The sequence below is a fragment of the Raphanus sativus genome, chromosome 5 (assembly GCF_000801105.2).
Source record: "Raphanus sativus cultivar WK10039 chromosome 5, ASM80110v3, whole genome shotgun sequence".
In the NCBI taxonomy this organism is placed as follows: Eukaryota; Viridiplantae; Streptophyta; class Magnoliopsida; order Brassicales; family Brassicaceae; genus Raphanus; species Raphanus sativus.
The window spans coordinates 9041669-9054618 of record NC_079515.1 but is presented as its reverse complement, the minus strand read 5'-3'; the positions used below and the strand labels follow the sequence as shown (position 1 = coordinate 9054618).

General features: G+C 31.5%; 2 protein-coding genes and 1 long non-coding RNA gene across 3 annotated transcripts; all 3 read left to right on the top strand.

Annotated features, from left to right (window-relative positions):
• The first annotated feature begins 554 nt into the window (after positions 1 to 554).
• Positions 555 to 2623, top strand: LOC130494827 (polycomb group protein FERTILIZATION-INDEPENDENT ENDOSPERM-like). Its single transcript, XM_056985630.1, has 10 exons — positions 555 to 734; positions 1055 to 1120; positions 1244 to 1336; positions 1417 to 1497; positions 1582 to 1662; positions 1783 to 1858; positions 1960 to 2039; positions 2117 to 2188; positions 2267 to 2326; positions 2588 to 2623. The coding sequence occupies exons 1-10, from the start codon at positions 555 to 557 to the stop codon at positions 2621 to 2623; spliced, it is 825 nt and encodes a 274-aa protein (XP_056841610.1).
• Positions 2624 to 2650: 27 nt separating this feature from the next.
• LOC130512809 (uncharacterized) lies at positions 2651 to 3264 on the top strand. The gene is made up of 2 exons (XR_008946415.1): positions 2651 to 2821; positions 2953 to 3264. It is a non-coding gene; the product is annotated as an uncharacterized LOC130512809 (long non-coding RNA).
• A 6901-nt stretch (positions 3265 to 10165) lies between these two features.
• Positions 10166 to 12798, top strand: LOC108859998 (polycomb group protein FERTILIZATION-INDEPENDENT ENDOSPERM). Its single transcript, XM_018633907.2, has 13 exons — positions 10166 to 10386; positions 10513 to 10578; positions 10665 to 10787; positions 10881 to 10961; positions 11039 to 11131; positions 11210 to 11285; positions 11380 to 11459; positions 11538 to 11609; positions 11720 to 11773; positions 11868 to 11964; positions 12071 to 12134; positions 12217 to 12276; positions 12407 to 12798. The coding sequence occupies exons 1-13, from the start codon at positions 10210 to 10212 to the stop codon at positions 12531 to 12533; spliced, it is 1170 nt and encodes a 389-aa protein (XP_018489409.1). The 5' UTR covers positions 10166 to 10209; the 3' UTR covers positions 12534 to 12798.
• Positions 12799 to 12950: the final 152 nt, after the last annotated feature.

Below are 12950 nucleotides of genomic sequence, written 5' to 3'. Positions count from 1 at the left end.
GACCTGGAACGTTGGCGCAAACCCAACGTGTGCTTTCTGCCAAAGTGCAATTGAATCAAGAGATCATCTCTTTTTCGAATGCAGTTACTCAGCAGAGGTTTGGTCAAAACTGGTCCGAGGTTTGCTTCGGGGATCTTTTACTACTCTGTGGTCAGAACTGATGGTATTGATTATGGATAACAATGGAGGTTTGCTGGAAAGATTTCTCACTCGATACACACTGCAAGTGACTCTCTCTTTCGTATGGCGTGAACGAAACGAGCGACGACATGGTAGCCAACCCATCATGGCTGGTCCCCTGGTGAAGATGATAGACAGAGAAATAAAAAACAGATGCCTCTTACTGAGGAAAATGGAAGAGAAGTACACAGGAGCTTTAACTTTGTGGCTTGCCACAAGATAAGAGACTTGGATTACAATTAAGTTATAGCTTTTTCAAAAAACAGTTTGCACTTGTTGTAAAAAAGTAGTTTTTCTTTTGAATAAATTTAACATATATTCAAAAAAATAAAACCAGAGCAATGTCCGAGAGAGAGAGACAAAAGAGATTTGAAATGTCGAAGATAACTTACAAAGTGACCAAGAGGATTCATGAAGGGAAGAAACCTTTGTGTTCTGTTGTTTTTAACTTCATTGATCCTCGTTTTTACAATTTCTTTGTCACCGCTGGTGGAAATGGGGTAAAACAGATCTCTTCTTTTTCGAAATCTCCGTTTAAGGTTTTCAAGTTCTGGGTCTGTGCAAAGTATCTCTTTTTTTTCCTGTCTGATTTTGGGTTTCTGATTGCTGTACTGAGATGTTGACGTATCACTTTTGTCTGAATATAATTGAAAACTTTCTTGATGGGTTTCTTTTCAAAGTGCATACTTATAGCTTGATTATGAACCGTGTTAGCTTAATTTTTTTTTTTGCTATTGAGATTGTGTGAAAGTGTATGGATTTTTCTATTTTAACGCTTGTTCGAGTGACTTCATTACCTAATAAACTTGATAGCTCTATCTTGGTTTCTTTTAACCTTTTACTGAGCTGAGTCATGAATCTCATTATTATGTAGATTAATATTTACAACTGTCTCGAAGATGCAGGCATAGCTTCATTGCACTCCTACACTGATGAAGATGTAAGAAAGTCACACACATATATATATATATATATATATATATATATATTTATATATATATTGAAATAAAAAAGCAGCAAAGTTCCATTGATGCTATATATGTCAATGTGCTTTGGTGATCAGACGGAGGAGTCATTTAACACTGTAAGCTGGGCGCTAGGCCTCCTTGAAGGGAACCCATTTGTTGCGGCTGGAGGATTGAAAGGCATAATTCGAGTATTATTGCATTTCCTTTTATTAGACTGACAAGTGATTTCGATATCTTTCATGTGTAATCTTTGTTCGCAAGTACGCAGACCCTTGTGGGCCACGAGAATTCAGTGAATGAAATTAAGACACATCCTATGACATCTCACCTTGTGCTTTCTGCTAGCATGGTATGACTCTTGGCTTTTGTTTTTGTACTAATGTTCATTTATTTGGTTGAGGATTTAAGAGCTCTTACGTTTTGATTGGATCAGGATGGATTTGTTCGATTGTGGAATGTTGAAACTGGGGTATGTATTCTGATATTTGCTGGAACAGCTCCAGTTCTAAGTGTGGTAAGCCAATATGGTTTTTAAACACAGTGGATGTGAAAGAAAACAATCATCCAGTTCAGTTTTCTGTCACTTGATATATAGAGAGCTTTTAAGTATTAACCATAACTTTTAAATCTGTAGGAGTTTAATCCCCGGGATAGGTACATTTTCGTTAGTTGTGGCATGGACACCACTATTAAGATATGGTCAATTGAAGGTACGAGTTAAAACCGAGCACCTTTGAAAGAAACTTCAATTCCTTTCTCTCTTTTTCAGTTGTAGTTCGTTTGTATGATCTCATTCTTTGGATGCCTTCAGAGGTTTGGACATCTGTCGAGAAGTCATTCACATGGAAAGATGATCCATCAAAGTTCCCAACAAAATTTGTAGAGCTCCCTGTAAGTATTTTCTGCATCTTCGTCTTGTAACAACGAGTGACATACATGTCTTGATGTAACATTACTTCTATGTGTAGGTATTTACAGCGTCATGTCGTATAACTATGCTTAATTGTAACCGTTGGTTTGATGATTTTATTCTTTCAAAGGTTAGTCCAGGAGTCAATATATAATGGATAAGCTAAAATCCGAAAGGTTAATCTTGTGTTCTATATATTTGGTTTCAGAGTAAGGCGAATGAGTTCCTATTGTGGGTACCACAACGTAAAGATAATTCTCCTGGAGAGGTTAGGATCTCATTTCTACTCTTTACAAAACAGAGTCATTCAGTTAATTACAGATTAAATTTCTTTGTGTTGCTGTTAGGGTTCTTTAAATATTCTACATAAGTACCGTATCGAACATTGTAATGACTGGTCTATTAAGTTTTCTTGCGACCACTCTTTGAATTATATTTCAATCGGTAAAGCTATAATACATTTAAACTATACTTAAAACTTTTCTTGTGAATTTTGTGAAACATTTTTAGTTGGTTGGTTGGTCATCAGGGAATGAGAAAGGCAAGATTTATGTCTGGGATTTAAAGAGCCGTCCTCCTGTTTTGGTTACAGTGTAAGTTACTTCCGGATCTAGACACAATTTTTAATCTCTAAATACAAATGAATAAGCTTCACTTTGGTGTCTTTGTTGTATTCTTGATATGACTGTCTGTTGCTATATAGGTTATCACACTATCAATCAAAGTCTTTGATCAAGCAAACCGCTATGTCCACTGATGGAAAGTATATTCATTTTCTCTCTCACCAATGCATTGAAAAACTTTCATTATTTTAGGAATCAGTATTTACTCTAAACAAAAATGCAAAGCATTTTGATTCCTGACACACTCTTGTCTCTTTCCATGGCATTGTAGCACAATTCTTGCTGCCTCCGAGGACGGGACTTTATGGCGTTGGGACGTACCGATGGTCTAGAAGAAGATGTGCATGCTGGCTACTTTCTAGAAGTACATAAGGAATAAGGAATAATGATAAGAGACAGGTCAGAGGATCTGGGATAACTGCCAGCTGGTGCTATGAGTATTTAATTGGTCTATATATAAGTAAAGAGTCTAAGGGGAGAGATATCAATGATTTGATCAAGTGGTTGTAAAGAGAGAAAGACTCTCTCGTGTGGAAGGCTTTCTTTGTAATCCTTGTTTTGAATCAAATAGAAACATTCTCTTCTCTTAAGTCACAAGTGTTCTTATCAATACGTTACAATCTACTTACCACAAGCCAAGTAGTCTTTGTAGGAACTGATGGATTAGGAGTCTTAAGATATGCATTGTTACAAAAGCGGAATATCTATCTAGCAATAAGCATATTGCTGTTTATATTGCGATTCCCTGAGACCTAAAGATTCTTATTTATAGCCTCATTAACTTCACTTCGGTAACAAAACGTTTTTCCAAGGAAACAATAACAATGGGTTCATGTACGAGACTACACACAACAGTAACTTTGAAGCTGCGCATAACAACAGTAGCAGCAACAGGTTCAGTTTGTGTTTGATTCTCCACCGTTCGATATGGCGTCATTTTATTACAGAGATGACATGTCAATGGCAGGAGTAGTAGGAACGATGGATGGTATGCAGAAGCAGAAGCAGAAGCAGCAAGATGTATCCATATGGTTCTAAGTCTTGGCGAATAGATTTCATTTTCTCTTTATTTTGAACTTTGGTATTACTTACATACTCTCTACAATGTAATATTTTTCTGGATCTATATCTCTGTCTATTCGCTTGTAATGTGTTTGTTAGGGAGTCTCTGAAACTCTCTGTTACTGTGTCTTGGTCTTGGCTGGTGAAACTCTCTCATCATCAGCTTCTTTTTAGTTTACACACCCCATATACTTGGGGGACGAACATGATGTAAATTTTCATATAATATATAATATAATTTGGAGTTTCTCTTAACTATTTGTTGTTATGTTTTTATTCGATATATACTTATATAGTGATAATTAAACAGTTTGATGTGGTTGGAAACATAATTTATTGCTAGAAGATGGTACTTAGAATTTTACTTGAAAGCAAACGTGTGTGTTGAAGTGGCTCGTTGGTAACGGAGCATGGGTCAGTACTCCTAATAACCAGCGTTCGAGCACAAACATTTCCTACGAAAGGACCCTAGAAACCAAACCAAACGAAAGAAAGAAAAAAAAAACTTCCAGGATAAAAGGTATTGTTAAGTACCTTCTTTTTAATCACTTTATAACTAGATGTTTTGCCCGCATTTGCGGGCTTGATAATTTTCCAACAAAATATAAATAGTTACATTATCAATTTAACACCATTATAATAAATTAAACATGCTTTTGAAATATTTACTAATTAATTAAATATCAGAATTTTTATATATTTGTAAAGTTTAAATTAATACAACATATTTTATTACATAAATAAACTTTAAAAATTCATATATTCATAAAAATATATACATGAATTTATTTATTTTTTAAACTATTATGATGTAAAATATTTTTAGATAACATAATATAGAATCTTTTTAGATAATGATGATTATCAAACTAATGAAATTTGTTTTAAATTTAAGGGTAATTATCTACTAAAAATCCAATATAATTATTTATTAATAATGTTAATAAATATTTTAAATGCTCTAGTTTATAACATAGAGCGAAAAAATCAATTTGAAAATAATACTATAAATATTTTTGAATTTTTACCAATTCTTTCAGAAATTATTTTGATTGTTCTAATAAATTTATTTGAAATATAGATGTTCATTCTAATTATGTGATATACATATATTGAATTGGTTTAAGATTACTAAACCAAATATAAAATAAATACCTATATAATATTTTAATATTACTTAAGTAAATATGATATAAATATAAACTTGACATTATCATTAAATTAATTATTTTGAGATAATAATAAATTATCATATAAATCACTAAAATTATTTCAAGATAATAATAACAAATTATCAACTAAATTACTAAAAATAATTATCGAAAATATACAAATAAACAAATTAGCTAAAATTATGGAGAGCATGATACATAAGCAAATTTATTTATTTTTGAGATAATAATAAATTATCAGATAAATCATTAAAATTATTTAAAGATGATAATGACAAATTATCAACTAAAATACTAAAATTATTTATACAGAATATGACAAATAAGCAAAATTAACTAAAATTATGGAGAGAATGACATAAGCAAATTTACTTCTCAAATAATAGTATATATAGATTGAAAAAAACAAATTTGGAATAACCATCCGCTGTGGAAAATCTTTTTCAAGCTCTTAAACCACTTTGAAGTTTGGCATTGGTTGATTAATCATTTTTTACAATGATAGTAGTTACTGAATGTGTTTGTTGCAAGTGGGCTCGTTGGTAGTGGAACATCACCGACCACGGAACACGAGCACACACAAAACTCCAAAATAAAAGGAAAAAAATAATTACTACTGATATAAGATTGGATTACTTGTTATTAGGAGAAGATGGTACTAAATACTTCCCGATATTGTACTAGAAAGCAAACGTGTTTGTTGCAAGTGGCTCGTTTGGTAATGGGGTCAGTTTCTCCAATTGACCAGCGACTGAGCACGCGAGCACACCAAACAAAAAGAAAATAAAAGAGAATATATGATTGTTTCATATAAGGTATTCTTGAATACTCCCTCTATTTCAAAATGTTACATATTTTAGATTTTTTATACATTTTAATAAAACATAAATTTGCATAAATTTTTATGATTATTTTTTCCATAATTTTAAGCCAATAAAAATTTAATAAGTGCAATTAATTTTTTGAAAGTTTGCAATTAGTTAATAAAATATATATTGAAAATGTAAAAATAGATCATTTTGAAATATTTTTTTTTCTCTAGAATGCATTGAAAATGTAAAAAATGATTGTTCAAAGTAATACCTTTTCTTTTTCTTTTTGATTTTTTTTTTGCTAAAACTTGGTGCAACCTTTTTAATTTCTTTATCCACTATATAAATGATTTTTCATGTAAGTGTATATATGTTGAATTTGATGGTAAGCATTTTAAAGAATTTAAATACAAGCGAGTTAGAATTTTAAAGAACTGAATATCTTTTGATATTTTTAACACTTTTAACAACCCCTGATTAATTCTCTTCACTTGGTTTCCATTCATCCAATTGAATACCAAAGCTATTTTAAAATAAATGATATTTTTAATATAATTATTTTGCAAATGTTTGTATATGATTTTGTATTCTTTAAATAATAAGAAAAAGTCAAGATGGTATTTTTTTGTTTTAAAAAATTTACTAGATTTTTATCCGCGCTTCGAAAGCGGAGATTTGTTTCTTTTTGGGTTTGTAAACAACGTTTGTGAATTATTATTTTAGAACTGTCGTAATATCAAAGACAACATTTTGTTTAAAATTATGTAATATTTTATGAATTAGTTTATTTAATATTTTGTATGTACACTCTTATGTAATAGTTTCTTAGACATGTAGATTTTACTAAACCCGGGAAACCAAACCGAGATCCACCCGGAAATATATTATATTTTTAAAAAAATTTGAAAGCGATCAATATATTTTGTATGATTTGGGTATGAGTCTAAGGTAAAGTACATGTTAGATTATTTTTTGGACCTGCGGGTCTCCGTTAGAATCCATGTCCTTCTCGAGACCTGATTGAATATCCAAAGTATCTGATTTTTTTGTGTATGTTAGGTTTTCTGGGTATCTCAAATATGTTTTCGGGATTACAAATACTTTTTAAGTTTTGGGTTCTTGTTTTTGATTATATTTTTTGGTTTCGGGTAAAATTTCAATTTTTTAAAAAAATATTTCAGGTACTCGAGAAAAAATTGGGAACTTTTTGATTTCTCCAGTCAGAGTCATGTTAAATTTGGAGTATTTTGGGTATTTGAATATTTTGGATATTTGTTTGGGTTTCGGACTGTGTTCCAGTATTTTTTGCGGTTTTCGGGTATTTAAATTCTTTATGGGTTCTTAACACCCAAAACCAAAGCGGAATTTTTACGTATCCAAAAATTATAGGTATTTTACATGTATATAAATTATAGACCAAAACTGTCCAAGAAAAACAGACCTGAACACGAACAAAAAATTTTGAAATACCTAATTATGTCCAAATAAATATTTATAACTCGATGAACCAAGATCCGAAAGAAACCAATTCGTATCTGGCCCGAAAACCTGAATGGCCAAACCTACTCTCTCGTTATTTTTTGTATGCAGTTTATAAAGCTACACTTTTTGTATGCATTTTATTAAATCCCAAATGTATGTACATATTTAAGAAGTTATAGGTTGTCTATTTTAATTATAACTAAAAGTCAATACACAATTATAGATTTTATTAAAGAACATTTATACTTTTGTGTATAATCTAAAAGAAATCCATACATACATCTTGATGTGTTAGAAGAATTGTATACTATTTATATATGTTGAAAACATTATATACGATTCATATGAAAATACCAGAAATTAAAACACGTATATAACAATCTTATACTATAACACATTATCTTATTTAAAATGAGACAAAGTATATATAATTTGGTAGAGGGTAAATGCTCCATGACATGTTAGGTCAAGAGAGCAAAAACATATATACAACTCTATTAATAATTGTATGTACCCAATGTAATAAATCTAATATAATAATTGTATGACCAAAGTAATAAATCTAATAAATACGAACAGATCTAAAATCATAACGGCATGATCCCGTAGTTTGAAGATATACATTATATTTCCATAGTTATTTAAATAGTGTAATAGATAAAAATGATTTGTTATGTGTAATAAAGGTTAAGTTAATAATGACAGGGTCCAAACAACTTTTTAAGTAGATTTATTAAAAAAAAAATTCCTTTTAATAGTATTGACAAGCGCGGGTTTATTTTTGGATTTAAATATTTTTATATATAAACTTTTGGATATAATATAAATTCGGGCACATTTATCCATGATCAACGAACCGAACCATACCATACAAAAAACCAAAACCAAAAGTAAACCGAGTTTCATATATAACCGAGTGGATCTAATATCTCTAAGACCAAACAATAACCAAATGTACCCAAGTTTTGGATAGAAAATTATACCTATAAATATTAATTCTTTTTAATTTCTAAATAGCCAAATATCTAAAAATATTATTTACAGATAGAATTACCCAAAAACCAAATTACCTGATTTTCTATCCCAAATATTAAAAGATATTTGAATTATTCGATACTTTTGTCCAAACAACCTGAATTACCTGATATTTAAATTGAAAAATCCGAAATATCCGATATTTTTTCTTGTAAATCCAAAATTACCAAAACCATGATTGAACTGGAATTAAATTGGATCCAAATTTATTTTGGATATTAATTGGTTCCATAACTCCGCTCCCCGAAGAAAATCAGAAACCAAAATAATTCGATTGAAACCGAACCAAACCTTTCAAATAACTGAAGAGTTCTTAAATTTGTAGAACCACAACACCAAAAAAAAATACCCAAACTGAATCCAAATGTAGATGAGTAATAATGCATCTACATTTTAATTGGGGTGAAGAAAGCATTGTAGTTTTACAAATTATTTAACTTCTTTTAGTTGGGTACATATGTAGTTTATAGACGGATTGAAATATAAACAGTGTTTTCATACCTACTAGATCCATGGTCGAATCAGTGAACCTGATAACCGTATATAATCTTATTTCGATTTAGCGAAAAAAATTAGTTAAAAATCCAATAAAATCTAAAACCAGTGAACCAACATCGGTTGATTCGTAAACCCCAAAAATATTATAATATTTTTTAAAAAATCTGATTAAACTTTAATATATTTTTAAAAAAATCTGATTAAACTTTTCATATACTTTTCAAAAAATCTGATTAACCTTTTCATATACTTTTAAATAAATTATTTAATTTTTCATATAAGGTAAATACGTTGTATTTTTGATGTATTTTAACTTATAGGTTTTGTAATGGTTATAAGTAACATTTGTGAGTTCTGAAATTAAAAATGAGATTTTGATAATCTTAGTTATATTATTATAATATAACTATTTATATAGATGAAATTTCATTTTTTCAAGTGAAATTGTTTTAGTGTTGTTCTACACCCTCAGATTGTAAAATGGAAATATGTTATACTAACGTGTGTTGTGCACATGTATTTGGTAATGTCACACATTAAAATTAGCCAAAAAATGTTACACGGTTAAACCATTTTGTAACAGGTTTTTCCGCTTTTAGTGAGATAACTTTTAGTGAATATTCCATAGTCATCAAAATAATCAGTAACATTATGTTTGAATTAATTGTAGGACCAAAATAATAATAAATAATAATAAATAGGCCAAACAACTTTTATAGGTAGATTTTTTAGGACTATTCCCTTTTAATAATATTGATGCCATTAACATCATTTGGTAAATAGAGTTTAAATATAATAATTTTGTTGTTGAAGTGGTTAATGGAACATTATTTCTCATAAAAATAAAAACTGCAAATTCACAAAACTTTTTCAGAGGCATTGATATCATTTGGCTAACAGTCATTGTCTCTTTTCATTTATTAGTGATCAAATACAACAATCAATCAATCACTAATTAATTTTTGATCTTCTTTCTTCTTCTTTCCTGAACTTTATCCCACAGCACTGCATAAAGTCTGAAACACGTTTACCAATTCAATTGATTTCAATCATTTATATTGTATGTTCAAGCAGCGTAAAAAACAGCGTAATTAATATTCAAACCTGATTAATTAATGACGTTACCTTGGGACCAAGAGGACCCCTTCGCCATATAGGAGTGTCAACTGCATTGCAGCTTAATTAATATTCAGAAATGTGGATCATTTCACCAATTTCCATTTCAACTAGTACTATGTGTGAATGGAAAGACTTGTTAACAAGATTATCTTTCAAGGACTGGTTGTTGCACAAACGTACAAAGACTGGTTGTTGCATGAATGAGACTTGTTAACAAGATTATCTTTCAAGGACTGGTTGTTGCACAGACGTACAAAGACTTGTTGTTGCATGAGACTTGCATGGCTATAAAACAAGAGCATTGTCCGAGAGAGATAGAGAGACAGAGTCACAGAGAAGAGATTTGAAATGCCGAAGATAACTTTAGGAAACGAATCACTTGTTGGGTCTTTGATTCCATCCAACAAGAAATCTTACAAACTGACCAACAGGATTCAAGAAGGGAAGACACCCTTGTACTCTGTCGCTTTCAACTTCATCGATGCTCGTTTCTTCACTTGTTTCGTCTCCGCTGGTGGAAATGGGGTAAAAAGATCTAGTCTTTTTCGAATCCTTAATGTTTTTAAGTTCTTGGTCTGTGAAAGTAACATTTTTTTCCTGTCTGATTTAAACACTCGTTCGAGAGTGACTGGTTTATGTCTTATTATGTAGATTAATCTGTACAATTGTCTTGAAGATGGAAGCATATCTTTATTGTCCGCCTTCACTGATGAAGATGTAAGCAAGTCTACATATTATATAGTTTTCCATTAAATAAAGTTTCTTTTAGGCTATATATATGTCTTATGTGCTCTGGATATCAGAAGGAGGAGTCATTTAACACTGTAAGCTGGGCGTGTGGCGTTAAAGGGAACCTATTTGTTGTGGCTGGAGGAGAGAAAGGCATAATCCGAGTCATTGACGTAAACAATGAAAAGATTCATAAGGTATTCATTGCGTATATAATTAATAGCTTTAGGACGACATGAAGTGCTTATTGGATGTTTTATGTTGTATAATTTGTGCTCTCACATATGCAGAGCCTTGTGGGCCACGGAGATTTAGTAAACGAAATCAGGACACAACCTCTGAAACCTCAACTTGTGCTTTCTGCTAGCAAGGTATCATCTGTCTCTTATCTCTATAATGTACTTATTTGGGTTGAGGATTAATAGCTCTTACGTTTTGATTGGATCAGGATGAATCTGTTCGATTGTGGAATGTTGAAACTGGGATTTGTATTCTGATATTTGCTGGAAGTGGAGGTCATCGAAACGAAGTTATAAGTGTGGTAAGCCAATATGGTTTTTTCACTTATAATATATATAAAGACATTTCAAGTATAACCATCTTATCTCGTAATTTGTAGGATTTTCATCCCTCTGATATGCACCGTTTTGTTAGTTGTGGTATGGACACCACTATCAAGATATGGTCAATGAAAGGTACGAGTTAAAACCGAGCACACTTAAGAAAGGAACTTCCTTTCTCTTTCAGTTTGTATGATCTCTCTGTTATTCTTTCTTTGGCTGCCTTCAGAGTTTTGGACATATGTCGACGAGTCATTCACATGGAAGGATGATCCATCAAAGTTCCCAACAAAATTTGTACAATTCCCTGTAAGTATTTTTATGTTTCTTCGTCTTGTAACAACGAGTGACATACATGCCTTGATGGAACATTACTTCTATGTGTAGATATTTACAGCTTCGGTTCATACAGATTTTGTTGATTGTAACCGTTGGTTGGGTGATTGTATTCTTTCGAAGGTTAGTCGAAGAGTCAATAATGGATTACAATCATATTTCATTTGGTGGAATAAGCTTAAAAAGAAAAAGAAAAGGTTAATCTTGTGTTCTATCTCTATATATGATTTCAGAGTGATGAGATCCTGTTGTGGGAACCACAAATTAAAGAGAATTCTCCGGAAGAGGTTAGGATCTCATTTCTACGCCATACACAACAGAGTCATTCAGTTAATTAAATAGAATGCATATTAAAATTATTTGTGTCGTTGTTATTTGCAGGGTACTTCAGATGTTCTACTTAGATACCCTATTCCAAATTGTGATCACTGGTTTATCAAGTTTTCTTGCGACCTCTTTCTCAATTATCTTTCAATAGGTGATGATCAGAAAGCTTATAATATATACACTAATCTTTACTTGAAACTTCCCTTGTGAATTTTGTGAAACATTCTTGGTTGGTTGGTTGGTTGGTTGGTCATCAGGGAATCAGGAAGGCAAGATTTATGTCTGGGATTTAAAGAGTTGCCCTCCTGTTTTGATTACAGTGTAAGTTACTTTCGGATCCACACACAATTTTTAACCTTTAATTATAAATGATTTCCTGACATGAGTCTCTGTTGCTATATAGGTTAGCACACGATAAATCAAAGTCTGTGATCAGGCAAACAGCTATGTCCACTGATGGAAAGTATATTCATATTCTCTCTCAAGAATGCATTGAAAAAACTTTATTATTTTGGGAATCAGTAGTTACTCCAAACAAAAATTCAAAGCATTTGATTTCTGACACACTCTTGTTTCTTTCCATGGCAATGTAGCACAATTCTTGCTGCCTCCGAGGACGGGACTATATGGCGTTGGGACGCTATTAACAAGGAGCAAGCTGATTCGGTAGAGGCTCAGCGCCCACCTTTGAAGGAGAAAGGGAAGGCCAAACTAAAGTAATAGAGTGAAGATGTTCTAGAAGAAGATGTGCTGGCTACCTTCTAGAAGTACATAAGGAATAAGGAATAATGATAAGAGGCAGGTCAGAGGATCTGGGATAACTGTCAGCTGGTGCTGTGAGTATTTAATTAGTCTATAGCAAAAGTCTAGGGGAAAGATATAAATGATTTGATCAAGTGGTTGTAAAGAGACAAGAGTCTCTCGTGTGGAAGGCTTTCTTTGTAATCCTTGTTTCGAATCAATAGAAGCATTATCATCTCTTAAATCACAAGTTCTTATCAATAAGCTTTGTAGAAATCGATGGATTATGAGTCTTGAGATATGCATTGTCACAAAAGCGGACTTATCTACCTATCTAGCACATATAAAAAATGTTTGTAGGAACTGATGGAAATTTTTTTTAAACTTAAAAATAAA

Coding starts and splice junctions, on each gene's coding strand:
- LOC108859998 (XM_018633907.2), top strand. CDS start 10,210: ATGCCGAAGATAACTTTAGGAAACGAATCACTTGTTGGGTCTTTGATT. Junction 11,286..11,379: donor CAAGATATGGTCAATGAAAG/GTACGAGTTAAA, acceptor GGCTGCCTTCAG/AGTTTTGGACATATGTCGAC. Junction 12,277..12,406: donor GCTATGTCCACTGATGGAAA/GTATATTCATAT, acceptor ATGGCAATGTAG/CACAATTCTTGCTGCCTCCG.
- LOC130494827 (XM_056985630.1), top strand. CDS start 555: ATGTCGAAGATAACTTACAAAGTGACCAAGAGGATTCATGAAGGGAAG. Junction 1,337..1,416: donor GATTGAAAGGCATAATTCGA/GTATTATTGCAT, acceptor GCAAGTACGCAG/ACCCTTGTGGGCCACGAGAA. Junction 2,189..2,266: donor ATGATTTTATTCTTTCAAAG/GTTAGTCCAGGA, acceptor ATTTGGTTTCAG/AGTAAGGCGAATGAGTTCCT.